This window comes from Humulus lupulus, chromosome 5 (genome assembly GCF_963169125.1).
Source record: "Humulus lupulus chromosome 5, drHumLupu1.1, whole genome shotgun sequence".
NCBI classification, from domain to species: Eukaryota; Viridiplantae; Streptophyta; class Magnoliopsida; order Rosales; family Cannabaceae; genus Humulus; species Humulus lupulus.
The window spans coordinates 38,675,120-38,689,480 of NC_084797.1; the positions used below are offsets into that span (position 1 = coordinate 38,675,120).

At 35.1% G+C, this 14,361-nt stretch overlaps 2 protein-coding genes across 4 annotated transcripts; one reads left to right on the forward strand and one right to left on the reverse strand.

The window, feature by feature from the left end:
- The first annotated feature begins 6,781 nt into the window (after nucleotides 1-6,781).
- On the forward strand, nucleotides 6,782-7,961 carry LOC133834766 (CEN-like protein 1). The gene is made up of 4 exons (XM_062264498.1): nucleotides 6,782-7,100; nucleotides 7,189-7,250; nucleotides 7,352-7,392; nucleotides 7,528-7,961. The coding sequence occupies exons 1-4, from the start codon at nucleotides 6,873-6,875 to the stop codon at nucleotides 7,746-7,748; spliced, it is 552 nt and encodes a 183-aa protein (XP_062120482.1). The 5' UTR covers nucleotides 6,782-6,872; the 3' UTR covers nucleotides 7,749-7,961.
- A 1,416-nt stretch (nucleotides 7,962-9,377) lies between these two features.
- On the reverse strand, nucleotides 9,378-13,644 carry LOC133834767 (E3 ubiquitin-protein ligase XBAT33). 3 transcript variants are annotated; one of them, XM_062264499.1, is made up of 10 exons: nucleotides 13,109-13,643; nucleotides 12,969-13,028; nucleotides 12,649-12,720; nucleotides 12,285-12,469; nucleotides 11,585-11,745; nucleotides 11,432-11,490; nucleotides 11,301-11,347; nucleotides 11,076-11,216; nucleotides 10,535-10,626; nucleotides 9,378-10,411 (listed from the first exon to the last, which is right to left on the reverse strand). In XM_062264499.1, the coding sequence occupies exons 1-10, from the start codon at nucleotides 13,283-13,285 to the stop codon at nucleotides 9,870-9,872; spliced, it is 1,536 nt and encodes a 511-aa protein (XP_062120483.1). In that variant the 5' UTR covers nucleotides 13,286-13,643; the 3' UTR covers nucleotides 9,378-9,869. The 3 variants fall into 3 exon arrangements, with proteins under 3 accessions (XP_062120483.1, XP_062120485.1, XP_062120484.1); XM_062264501.1 differs by having other exon boundaries at nucleotides 12,649-12,716; nucleotides 13,109-13,129; XM_062264500.1 differs by lacking the exon at nucleotides 12,969-13,028 and having other exon boundaries at nucleotides 13,109-13,644.
- Between the last annotated feature and the right edge of the window lie 717 nt (nucleotides 13,645-14,361).

Sequence of the window (14,361 nt, forward strand, 5' to 3'; positions counted from 1 at the left end):
TTTAGTAACCTGGGTAACCATTAGTTACTGCTGAGAGTAACAAGTTTTAGAAAGAAAATGGTAGAAATGAAATAGAAATGAAAGGACTTAAGTGCCCTTGAGGTTTAGGTAGGAAAGGATAGGCAAGGAGGGGAAAAATGGTCATTTGGTTGGGAATTAGATAAATGGCAGCAGTGTTATATGGGGTACACGGTTTGGGGCTTAGTTATTTTGGTCATTGATTGGTTTTGTTAAAAATAAAGAGAAGAAAAGTTAGGGCAATGAGAAGAAGAAGAAGAGAAGTGAAGGAGCTGAAATTTGGAGACTTAGGAGATGAATCAAGGGAGCTTAGGATGGGATTCTCTACTTAAGGATTTCGAGGAGGCTCGTGCTTGAGGACCGTGCTTGTGGCCTTGGTGCATCGGAAAGCTCGGGAAGCAGGTAAGAAAACTATAACACCCGTAGGATGGGGCATGGGCCCATAGTGTGATTGCAGGGCACGGCCCTATATTGCATGTTGCATGATGAAATGATTGCAGGGCACGGCCCTATAGTGCATTACATGTTAGGGTGCAGATTTAAATGAATTTATATTTGTTTGAATGTTGTTTGATTTATGCTATATATGATTATAGTGAAATGAACGGCTATGGCCTCGGGCGGCAAGGCCGAGAACGGCAACGGGGCCGGAAGTAACACCTAGCACATGGGATGCTATGGTCAAGGTAGGACCCATGGGATACGGGTGGTATCCCTACGGTGAAGACCGAGACCCTAGGCTTCGGTAAGGCTTCGGGGGCGGCATGGCCGTGTTTGCTTAGTCTAATGATTGACTTGTTTATATGTGGATTATCTGTTATGATAAACTGTATAGATTGCATATGTTATGTACTGCATGAGTTTTCTTGCTGGGCTTCGGCTCACGGGTGCTCTGTGTTGCAGGTAAGGGCAATGTCTGAGTCAACCAACCATGAGTACGGAGAGCGTGAAGCGACGCGTACATGTTTGGCCTGCCCGACTGCTTTGGTTGGGGGTTTATTCGAAAATGGCTGTAATAATCTATGATTTTATGATTTCTCAACTGTAACCTTATTTCAAGATGTAATTAGTTTTCAAACCTCAATTTGGGATCCCAAATGTTTAATAATAGAAGTTTTAATGAAACGACGCATTTTCAAAGATTACAGCCTTAACTTTTAATTAGTCACACTTTTGTTTCAAAAACCTCGGCTAGCGAGTTCATTGCACACTGTTTTGTCTTAAAAACTCACTTAGTAACGACACTAAGGAAGTAGGGCGTTACACTTCACCTCCATCATTTATGACCATCGCTTGTTGCCCGGATTGTGATTTTCCCTTGATAGAAATGCTATATCATTCTCTGGCAGCAAGTTGATCACCTCTGATGGTGCATATTCCTGCAGCTGAGGGGAATTTCATTGCTAGGTGGCGAATAGAGGTTATGGAAAATGCCATCAGTGCAGGTCGGCCTAAAATTGCATTGTATGCAGCCGGACAATCGATTACCACAAACTCGAGCAACTTGGAAACAGTTCGCAAATCTTCTCCCAATGTCACCACCAATCGGATCGTCCCAATGGTTGTCGACCCTTCACCAGAAAACCCATACAGAGTCATCGAGGTCGCCTTCAAATCAATTACGGATAACCCCATTTTTTCCAGGGTGGACCTGAAAAGTATATTCACAAAACTTCCGTTATCCACTAGTGTTCTTCGGACCCTTCGGTTGGTGAGCTGAACGATTACCACCAGCGGATCATTATGTGGGAATTGGAGTGGCTAGCATCATCTTCTATGAAAATGATTGGTTGCTTTTCCAATCGCTGCTGTTTCAATAACCATTGCTCCGAGACGAACTCCACCCCGTTATGGGATTTCAATTCGTTAATGTACCTCTTTTGGGCCCCGCTGCTCGTGCCGCCAAGTGAGGTCCTCCTGAAATGGTGGTTATATCTCCCCTACTATCAGAGGAGGTTCGACCTGATTTGCTTGAGCTCCAGGTTAGCTTGTTGGAGCTTCCGTAATAGGTAGCAGGGTCTTCCCAATGGGCTGACTTGAATTCACCCATTTTTCGGCATACTGGGAGGGTTTCAATCTCATCCTTCAGCTGCCGACAATCATCAGTGTTATGACCAATGTCATTGTGGAACCGACAGAACTTTGAGGGACCCCTCTTCGTCCTCTGGTTCTTCAATGGTTATGGCTTCTTCCATACAAGACGACTAGAATTGGCCAGAAAAATATGCTCACGTGTATCCGTTAGGTCGGTATACGTGGGGTACATAGGCTTGAACTTCTCTCCGGGCTTATTTTTCTTTGTCCCGCTCTGGTCAGGTTCACCATTCCCTTTTTCGTTTGTTATTCCCCCCTTGGTTATTTTGGATAACGGTTTGGGCCGTAATTTCCACATCTGTTGCCACTCCAATGGGTTGGATAGGGGTTTGTCTAGTTCCTACAATAGAAGCTCGCGCCTCCTCGAGATTTATCCACTCTTGATCCCGAGCTAAGAATTCATCTACGCTCTTAACTCCATTTCTTTGGAGTTCCTGCCATAGGTCGCCCCCAATGAGGATTCTCCAGGTTGCTGCTTTACGTTGGCCAATGAATCAGCCTCAACTCGAGCTGCATGTGAAGCTCAGAATGCTTTTTTGAACTTAGAGGAAAACTTCTTCCACGAGCTTATGGAATGTCTCTTGTATTGCTTAAACCACTGCCTGGCTGGCCCGACCAGAGTTGCAGGTAATAAAATACACCTTAGGTCGAACCTGACATTGTGGGCCATCATCATGGTGTTAAACATTTCGAGGTAATCTGACGGATCTCCATCTCCATCAAATTTCGACAAGTATGGCATCCTGAAACCCACAGGGTATGTCGCCGTTGCAATATTTGGAGCGAAAGGCTCGAGCTCCTCGTCTAAGTCGCAATCATCCTTTTCTCTTCCGAACAAGAGTTTTTTCATTTGCTCTTCCATCAAAGCTAGTCTCTCGAGGGTTTAGTCCCTAGTCCCTAGGTTGGTAGGGGGTTGTTCAACAACTCCCATTCTATCATGCGCATTTGATGGGTTATTGTTCCTCCAAGTTCGAGCTTGGTTTTGTGGGGCATTCCCGTTATCGCGTACTATGGACGGACCTCCCTCTTGTCGAGTATAGCTAATATCTCCATCCCAAACTGAATACCTTCTCTGCGAGTTCAAATGATCGCGCAAATCGAGTTGTGGATCATACCAAGGGCTCTATGCTGAACTCAAATGATTCCTTAGGTCGCTCTCGAACCTGCCGCTACGATGGCTTTCGGTCCAATAACTCCAGTTTGCGAAGCTTACAACTCGCAGCTGGGGCCGAGGACCTGGATTCTTGGAACGTGTTCGTGGGACCTAAGTATTGGTCGATGGGGGAGGATTTCTCCTACTGTCTCCAAGAGCTAGAATATCCCGTTGAGGAAGAGGTGGTGTTGGATGTCTTATAGGTGACGGGGGATGCCTTATTGGTGAGGTTATCCTCATTCCATCAGGACGAACTAAATTAGCCCGCCTCTGTTCTACTCCAATGTCTCTAGTTCTTTGTGCCTGGTGATCCGATCGCAGCGTAGGAGGATTTGTCGGAGCATTTTGTCTTCGTGAGCCTGTTCCAGCCCCTCCTTGTGGATTTTCATGGGCATTCCTAGGGACCTGTAAAGAAGGCACCGAACTTGGGGTTGCAGTCCTAACCGACTGAATGACTTGCTGACGACCCCTATGATGGCCCCATGTTGAGCATTCTGGTAATCTCGCCCCGCAGGTACAGAACTTGGAGTGGCGGTTCTGATTGATTGACTCGGTTTGGATCGATTATTCCTGTGGGACTTATGAGACCCACTTTTCCTCTTTCCAACATTAAATTCACCAAAACCGAGCCAAAACCTCCTCAATCTACTTATTTTCCCTAGTGAGATGGCTTTTCAATTGCATGTTCTCCATCTCGACGGCAGTTAGGTAGTCTGGGTTTGGGTTTGGCAGTAATGACGTCGAACTCCCAATGTCACCTTGACCCGCCGGTTGTTTTCCCGGACGTTGCTGAATCCCAGGACCACGTTTGTTCGGGACAGCAGTATGATGGGCCTCCTGCCCACCAGGCTGTTCCATCTCATTATCGTGCATTGAGCGGATGAGCACCATGATGGGAATTGATTGGGATTTTGGTGAAGCAATAATTTGCTCTTAATGAAAGCACCAAACTGTTGACGCAGTTTTTCGCCAACAGTGTACTAAGAAATAATAAGGGCAGATTAGTGCTTAATGGTAAACCGTAATGAAAATAACAAGAATTCACTCAAGAATTCACTCAAGAACTCAGAACTTTTACGTGGTTCAGTGGTTAAAATCCACCTAGTCCACAAGTCACTGTTATTACTGTTTCTCTCACTATTTTTGCAGAGTTTCGGTATTACAGAATAATTCTCCCCTTTCCTGTCCAAATTCCCAGTATTTATAAGGGAATTCCATGGACAAGTTTGTGTAACCGCGTGAGTCAATCATGCATTTACATAATGTCTATATTCAATACAAATAATTCTCATTTATATGGGGATATGATTTGATAACAGAATAAATATGTTCCCTCTATCTCGGATAATAAATATAACAGACTGGTCATAAATAAATGTATAAACATATCCCAAGTCTCTGGGGATTCCAGCATATGCATTATAGTTGAATCGTCACGAGCTGGATATCTCCTCCAAACTCGTGCTTCGACAATTATCTGATTCTTATGATGAACATGGATAATTAGTAGATATTCTACTTGGTTATTTTTCCGTGTATTTATCTGCCAACTATGCCCGAACTTAGTGAATGAACTCGTGCTAACAATAGAGTACAACATTAATATAGAATTAATTTATTGTTAAAAAATACAGACTTAATTCTTAGAATGAAAATTTTCATTTTGATGATCTGTTGAAACATGCTATATTAGGTCAATAAAAATGTAACCATCATGACTATGTTACCATCATGGATTGAAAAAATATCACTACATGAATAATAATATAAAGATTGGTTTGCTTATTTATTTATTTGTAAATTAATTCAATAAATAGTTATCATTAAAAAATTATACTATTATAACTAATTTTAAATTATTAATAATTTATTTACTTTATCTCTTAAAAATATTTTTTTCTTCTTCAACCTTTTTATTTTTCTAAAAGTCAATTTATATCCATTAATTTTTAGACAATAAATATATAGAGAAAATATACTTTATTTTATCATTTTGTTTTTCAATTTCTCATTTTCTTTAGTACATGTATTGTTTTTTTTCAATCCCCGCTGTAAAATAAAGTGTTTTATACTTTATTTTTAAAAAATTGACCTATATACACTTTGATCATTACTTATATATATTATTAATTCATTCAAATCAATTAATTAATTACTATTATAATAAAATTAAATAATTAGATATTGAGAAGAGGAAGGAAAGAGAAGAGGAAGGAAAAAGAAGAAAAAAATATGGTAAAATACAAATGGGCTTCACAATTGAGATTAGTTGGAAGAAGATTAAAACACTAAATATTTAAGTAGTATAATAATAATTTTTTGTGTTAAGTTAAAAAAAAATCAGCATTTACACGTGTCCAATTATAGAGGCAAATGTTTGTAATAGAGTATGAAAAAGTGCCTCAAGCTAGCACTCCTCTAATATATATAGAATAACAAGGGAAAAAGAAATTAAAAAAAAAGACAAAATAGATAAATGGACAAATGTCCTCTGTCAAAATATCAATTATTCTTATATAATAGATAGATATATGTAATACACAGTATATATTTACATAAATATGCATATATATATTTATAAAGCACACATATTTATATATACCAGGTGTAGTTACTCTAACACACATTTGGTTAATTTTATTTTTAAAAACTATTAAATATATTTATTAAATTTTTATGATTGACATAGATTTTAAATAAATAAATAATATTATATATATATATATATGTTATAAACACATTAAAAGAAAAATTAAACATAAACATTGTTTATGGTTTTTTTTCAAAAATAAAATATATGATAATATTTTAGATCATAAACTATACTATTTAATGTATAAAATATTTATGATATTATTCAAATCATTAATTTATAATTGAAGAAAAACTTTGTTTCTTGATAGAGGATAAATATTATTCTAATTTTTTATGTAGTTACACAGTTATATTATTTGTATACACGCAACACTTATATATAATGTATTTATAATGTTTATTGTTATTTAATATGGATATATATTTAATTAAGTTACATTAATTAATAAAAAAATATTTTCTTTATAAATATAAATAATAATTTTTTAATAAAAATTAATATTATGTATTATATATTATTATAATAGTAATATTTTATAACATTTGAATTTATATTAATATAATTATAAAATATTTAGTTTTGTATTAAATATTATTATAATAATGATATTTTATAATATTTGAATTTATGTTAATATAATTAATAAATATCTATTTTCAATCATTTTTAAATGTATATTTCGTTAAATAATTATGATATTATGTTAAAATTAACAAAACAAATTAAAAGGAAATATTTATTTTATCTACTCACTTTTTATATAAAATATATATATATATATATAAAACTATGTGCTATATCTTAAAAGTTTGTAAAATTATGAGGTAGAGGCCTTTTACTAGTTTTTAGCTAAATATTTACAAATTAGCGTATTCTAGTGTGAGTGCTCTTACCCGAGCTTATAAATACCCATCGAATCAACTCTCTACAACTACAAGTGAATATAGAGAGCCTCATTATTACATTTAGTCTCTTCCTCTTCCATATTTTTTTTTTCGTTTAATCAATATAATGTCAAGTTCAGTCTTCAAAATTCCAAGTGAGGATCTAAGTGTGGATCTAACTCTGGAAAGAATAGTAGGAGATGTGGTGGATAATTTTATCCCTAGTGTAAAAATGACTGTCATTTATAACTCCAACAAGCAACTCATTAATGGTCATGAGCTCACGCCTTCTCTTTTTACGTCTAAACCTCGAGTCGAGATTGGTGGAGAAGATATGAGGGCGTCTTATACACTAGTAAGTTTGATCACCAATAATATCATTCTAATTTTTGATATTCTAGAATAACAAATGTCTGTTTTTGTTTTTCTTCAATTTCTTAAAGATTATGACGGATCCAGATGCCCCAAGTCCTAGTGATCCCTACTTGAAAGAACACCTTCACTGGTTTGTGATAATTCAAATAAACTATTTATTTATTTATTATTTTTAATTTTTACTTCTAGCAGCAACTTTCTCTTCATTTAATTATATTTAACCTCTTTCAGGATAGTCACAGACATTCCTGGTACAACTAATGTGTTGTTTGGTGAGTTTTTCATTCATCACTTGATTTTGTGATTTGTGAAGCTACTTACTAACATATATATTATCTTTGACTGTCTATAAGTTTATTATTACTAAAATCTAAATGAGTATTTTGTACATATAAAATGAAAAACAGGAAAAGAAATTGTGAGTTATGAAGCTCCAAAACCGATGGTGGGGTTTCACAGATATGTGTTCGTCTTATTCAAGCAGAGAGGAAGACAAACTGTGAGACCTCCAACTTTGAGAGATTGTTTTAACACAAGGGCATTTTCTCAAGACAATAATCTGGGTCTCCCAGTTGCTGCAGCATACTTCAATGCACAGAAAGAAACTGCTTCTAGATCAAGAAAATAAATTCATCAAAGTACAAGAAATTAATAATAACACAATTATTCTGGTGGCACATGAAAAAGAAATTTTTCTTTTTCCTTGGTCTATCTTAAACAAGTGTCGTCAGTTAAATTGTCAACATTTGATCTTTTTAATTTGGTGATGTTATTTATGATTCAGCATTGGAGTTATTTTAATAGAACTATCTAATAAGAGGTGTTTGTTTGTTTGCTTTCATGTTGGATGTGGTTTTATTCTACTAGGTTTTGGGACAGATCTGGTCTCGTATGTTTTCATTGATTTAAATTAAAAGATGTCTCCCAGAAGTACTTGTATATATTAGCATAATTATGTTTAGATATCATTATAAAAAAAGTATTAATAATAATTTTAAAAAATACAAACCCTTCCCCTATCTCATGAATATGGCAAGTGAATAAACGTCTTTATCAAGCATATACATTCTGATTCAGCCAACAAAGTAAAGAACAAAAAAGAGGGGATCAAAATCTTGAAGGCTTTGTTTGGTTCTTGAATTTTAGTAAGGAAAAATTTTATGGAGGAAAAATGAAGGAAAATATATTTCACAAATTTGATAAGAGACATTTTTTAAAAAAAATTTGTTTATATCTTTTTGGACCTTTTGTTTTGTCTCATTACATGTTTAGACTTTGTGTTTTGACAAATTTCTTTTTGTACCGTATGTTTTGTAAAATGATTCAAATAGATTCCTAAATTCAATTTTGATGAAAAAAAATTGAATATAACAACACAATTGTTAGACAAAATAATTTTGTTTTTGTTTTAAATTGTTAGTTTAGTGAATTATTTGTAATTTTAGCTCAAAAGTTTTTGACCAAAATCGAATTTAGGATTCTATTTGAACAATTTTATAAAACACATAGTTCAAAAAGTCATTTGTCAACATACAAAGTTCAAATAGGGAATTGGACAAAACACATGGTTATCTCTTTTTATAAATTTAAAATATATATATATATACATGAAAAAGAATTTTTAATTTATTGACTCAATCTAAACATGAGTAATTGAAATACTTTGCATTTCAATTTTTTACATCTTAAAATCTAAAGTCCAAACAAAACCTAAGGAGATGAAAAGTCTAGAAAAAAAAATATAAAATAATATACAAGTAGGTGTTATATGTATCATGTTCAATATGTAGATATTCAAGATTTTATCGTGTCCTCATAAATTTTGCACGACCTACTCGTAATTTATCTTGTTTAATCAATCAAACTTTGTCCCTTTCAAAAAAATAAAAAATAAATAATCAATCAAACTTTGCAATCTTCTTATTTGTCCTCAAGGATGAATCAAAGGCTTAAATCTTCATATTAGTATCATGCGTCTTCTAAAACAATAGGATTTATTATGCTGCGGTTGGAATTGAGAGTTTTAATTTTCATCAGTTTCCATCCTGACAACTCCATAATAATAATAATAAACATCTATTTCCATATCATAAATGATAATCAATAAACAATTAAACATTAAACAAATGTAAAACAATAATTTCAGATAGAATGAAAGTTGTTTCTATGTTTCCCTACATCCTTTCAAAAACATTACTTTGTGCACACTAATCAAAAGAAATATAGTACATAAAATTCTTAATCAGCGTGAGAAAAGTAAGTAATAATAATGTGTTTCATTTATAAAAAGAAAAAAAAATAACAATACAAAATAGGTACGAGAGAATCTCCTTGCGATTGAGGGCTGTGTCGAGAAATATACAAAAGCATAAACTCTGTTTTAGTTTCATCAGCAAACCAAAGCCGGCCATGGTAGATTTAATTAAAGAAGGTGAATAATTCTGTTTCTTTGTATTCAATTACAATAGTACTAGACTTGCAAACACTTTTTCTTTTTATACACTCCTCTCCAAAATCATAAGAGCAATCTAAAACGATAGCCAATATGCTGTGAGAGCCCCCCCAATGGACCAATGTAGCCAGCGGGACAAAAACTGCAAGCAAACATGGATTTGTATAACCCACAGTTTTAAGACACAAGAAATTTAATTAGACACGATACCTAGGGCTGCAATGGTGGTAGCCAAAAATTCTTTTCCACAAGGACCCAAGTGGGAACCATTCCCACCCGTTGCCCCTCCCAAACCATTCAAGCGTTTATTTCTGAATTGCATTGATGCTCCCTGCTGCAGCTTCTTCTGCCCCAAAACATGCTTGAACAGGTTGTTCTTTCAAATCTCGGTCCTTCCATTTTATCCCGCTCAACTGATGTTGCTTGTGAACGATTAGGTGACACACCCTCAGTTTCTGTCTCTCGAGGTTCAAATGATGGACATGGACCATCATTGCATGTGCACAAAGGAATGGTGACAGAAGGAAACGGGCTACAGGTAACTGGGCAGAATATTTCTGATGAAACTGAAACTACACGGTTCTTTCGGATATCTGGTGTAGAAGCTGGAGATTGGTGCTCTAAATCACGAGGATGAAGTATGCATGGGGTGCATAGACCAAGGGTCATTTGTTGCTTATTTTCCTTTACTGGGGAGCCTGGCAATTTGATGAAAGAGACAATTCCATGTCTACAAAGGGGGCATGGAATGGACCCAGGGGGGCCAGTAATTTCAGAAGGAATGTTGCTTGTTGAGCAAATATACAGTGCACATCTAACACAGAGCTCGTGCGCACATCCTGAGTATAAAGTATACACCAGTGATAAATTTGCAATGAATGTGATCTAAATCATAGATTCATAATGCCTTCCCTCTCAAGGGAAAAATAAAAGGAGATAATTGACAAGTAAAAGAAACCAACCTTCAGCAGCTACAGAACATGTTCTTTCAAGACAGATAGCGCAAAGATCAGAATCATCAGAGGAGGTCGCCACAGACTTAAATCCACACTCTCTGCAGATTTTTTTTAAAAACATTTCACATTCATACACAGCAACTCTGCCATTTAAATCCTCCTCCCCTCTAATAGAACACCAAAATAGATTTGTGTCCAGTAAAATGCTTGGCTCAGAACTTCTATTGAACTAGGTGTGTCCCCATGTATGCCAACTTTTTTCTAGGTGCTCATGTGCTGCCAACCACTATTCTTTTTCTTTTTCTTTTTACCCCTAATGTATAGCTATACACAGAAATATACCAATCAAACATAAAACTCTACTGCTTTCAGGTGTCATTATCTAAATGGATAATAAGGGGAATCTCATGGGGGGCCTAAGGTCATGATAACACTTGAGATTACTATGGTGCTATTATTATCAGAATGCACAATCAAGTTCTTTTGTCAGTAGCATTTAATATTATTAGTAAAATAGCAAGTAAAAGATCCATTGCTTGAAATTTACCTTGCTATGTTCAATACACTCATGAGAGGCAATGAAAGGTAATTAGATGGAAATGCTGGTATTATAGAATCAGAAGTGGGTGCTAGAACAGGTTCAAGCCCGTGGCGCCCCCACATCCTGGCTACATCAACAGGAAGCCACCTGTAAAAATTAAGTGTTTTGATTTTAGAATAGTCATTCATGTAAATTATATTAATAGAATGGTGAACCACAAAGATTCCTTACCCATTGCAATTCAAAGTTCTCCTGCTAGCACCTCTTGCAAGGAGAACCTACAGAATCAAGAAGTCAACTAATTAAGGTTCAAGAATGACAAATTTGTACTCAGAAGCCATCATAATTTATATAATTCTTGCCTGACAACTTTTTAAATTCCCCCCGCAGGCAGCATAATGCAATGGGGTGCTTCCAGCTCCTACAGTGATGAGCATTAACATTTCAGTTTGATGGGAAAATCATCAAGTAGTTATTCATTATTTATTATTCCAGCTAACTGATTAAAAGCAGACCTATCAAATCCATGGATGTTCCATAATGAAATGTTACAGCAGACACATTTGCATGAAGGTCAAGTAAGAGCTGAACACAGTCAAAATACCCATTCAACGCAGCCATATGAAGAGCAGTGAAACCACCATCTGCTGCCTTATTAACAAACTTGGACAGCGCACTGCACTGGAATAAATTAAATAAATAGCAGGAATAAAAATGTAAAGACAAAAAGAATTTGTAATCTCCAAAACTGCACAAAGTGGTATCAATTTTTTTCTTAAGAATTAACCTAAATGTCTAAATAAAATTCCATCAGCGTAAGTCTACCCTTAATTTATACAGTTAGGCAGCTAATGGGAAGAATTTATTTTAACAAAGTGTACTTGTTTTTTATATGGGATCCTCCCATTGAACAGTACAAACATTGAGAAGCAGAGGTAGGAAACAGTAACAAATTACTAGGTAGGTCCAAATGAGAAATCGAACCCCAAATTTCATGGAAGCAAACCATTGTCCTGATCACTCAACTTACCTGTCAAGGGTAATGAACCATTTAATTATTATGAAGCTTTAAATTCATACAAGCATGAAGTGATAGAGCTTCCATGTTTTAATAGCATTAGCTACTAATATTCCATTTTAACAACCTAACCTATTGAATCTATTATATTTATATACATTTATCAAGCAAAGGCAGTAATAAAACAAGTCTTGCACCTTTGACAAGTCTTGTTCTTTACATTGGCATCATCAAGCTGTTCGCTGTCTATCTGAGAACATATGGATTCATTTGGAGCACTTGGAACAAAATCAGCCACAAGAAGCCTTATACATCTTACATGTCCATTTACGGCTGCAAAATGAAGTGATGTTCTGCCACTAAGGTAGTCCGCTCTGGTAACCTATAGAAAAAAGTTGAGGAAAAAAATACGCACAATTATGAGCCAAAGGAAATAATTTTATTAAAAAATAACATAGGTCATTCCCTAAACCTAATATAGCAGATCAGATCAAGATAGATATTTTTGAAGTTTGTGAAAGAGCTTGAAAAAAAGATTCTAAAAATTACTCTGCAACTCACATTGCATCTGAAGAGCAAAAGAGTCAATACAACTTCCCAGTGCCCATATCGACATGCTTGCATTAACGCTGTCTTTACACAACATAAAATAATACAACGACTACAGAATTAGTCTCAATGCAGATCCACAAAATTGTTGTTTTTCTTTTTCTTTGGCAATATAAAAACAATAATAAACAAAGCAAAGAAATTAAGAGAATAAAGTCAAGCTGTTTCTGATACAAATTCACTACGAAAAGTATAAAAGCAACCCAGAAATGGAAACGTTATACAATTAACAAAACAAAATCCTAAAGATCAAAAGCTCCAAAATCTCGTACCTGCCCACAATAATTCCTGGAATTAACATCAGCTCCATTTTCAAGTAACAGAAAAACAATCTAAGAAATTTTAAAAAAAAAATCAGCAAAATTATAGCTATGCGAAAAAACTCGTATGTACCCAAAGAAAAAAAGAATACCTCGTTGTGGCCTTTGGCAGCGGCGAAATGGAGAGGGGAATTGAGGCCACCGAAAGTGGAATACTTGGCGAGACAAGGATTACAATCGAGAAGCATCTTCGCCTCCACTACATCGCCATCTCTGGCCGCCGATACTAACCTCTCGCCGGAGGCCGAGCACCCAAATGAATTTCCCATTTTACCCCTCCCTTCACCACTTTCGTCTTCACTTTCTCTCCGACTACGCGTGTGTTACGGTGAATCGTGTACGGGAGAAGAATATTAGGTCAACCGCTCCGAACAAACAAACACGGGTTAATATATAACAAGTTAATAACTGCGTGTGGGTGTATTTATATACAGCGGAGTGGGGCTAGGCAAGGAAATGGAGAAGATTGGGTTTGGAATTTAGCTTTGAGAAGAAAAGGAGCATAGGTGACATGGCACTTGTTTTCTGTGTCCCTCTGGTCTTGACTTTTATCAGAGAAAATCGGAGATGGCGTGGTCTTTGGTCTGTCACTGTGATTTGGGTTTTGATTAGCTCCAATTTTAGAGAAGAGAGTTATAAGAGACAATAATAATAATAATAATAATATATATGGCCAACTTTACTAATAATAATAATAATAATAATATATATGGCCAACTTTACTTTACCTTGTTTCTCCAATGGCCAGAGTCGTGCCTTGGCTTTGGCTACCTAATTCATAAAATAGTAAAATATAAAAATAGAATAAAATAAAAACATAATAAGAAAGAGATTTTTCAATTTTTCTATTAAGTAATTATTATGAATATGGTAGATCTAAGGAGGAGGACTATTTGAATGATAATGAATGATCTCATTTCAGTCTCACATCAAACCATTTTATAAAGACAGTTGTCTCCTCCTCTCCTCAGAGACTATGCCGTATGTTTGTATATTAATAATAGAACCTGTGTGTATTTTAATACCAACTTTGTGTACTGTCACAGTACCTAACTCAAATTTACTCAACAGCAAACTAAACAATAATCTAAATCTTCATTCTTGGTCTCTTGTAATAGACTGAATTTGTGAGAAAATAAAAATAAACAGTCTAAATTTTTGAACTGAGATTACCATATTTTTTTACTAATTTACAAAATAGAGAACATGTTTGTAATTATTTGAAGCTGATAATTCAAATTAGTATTAAAAGAAGAAAAAATTTATAAACCTTTAATAATATTATTTTTTTGTCTTAATAAATATCCACATAAATATCCTAAGTATAAACTAACGAAATGGAAGA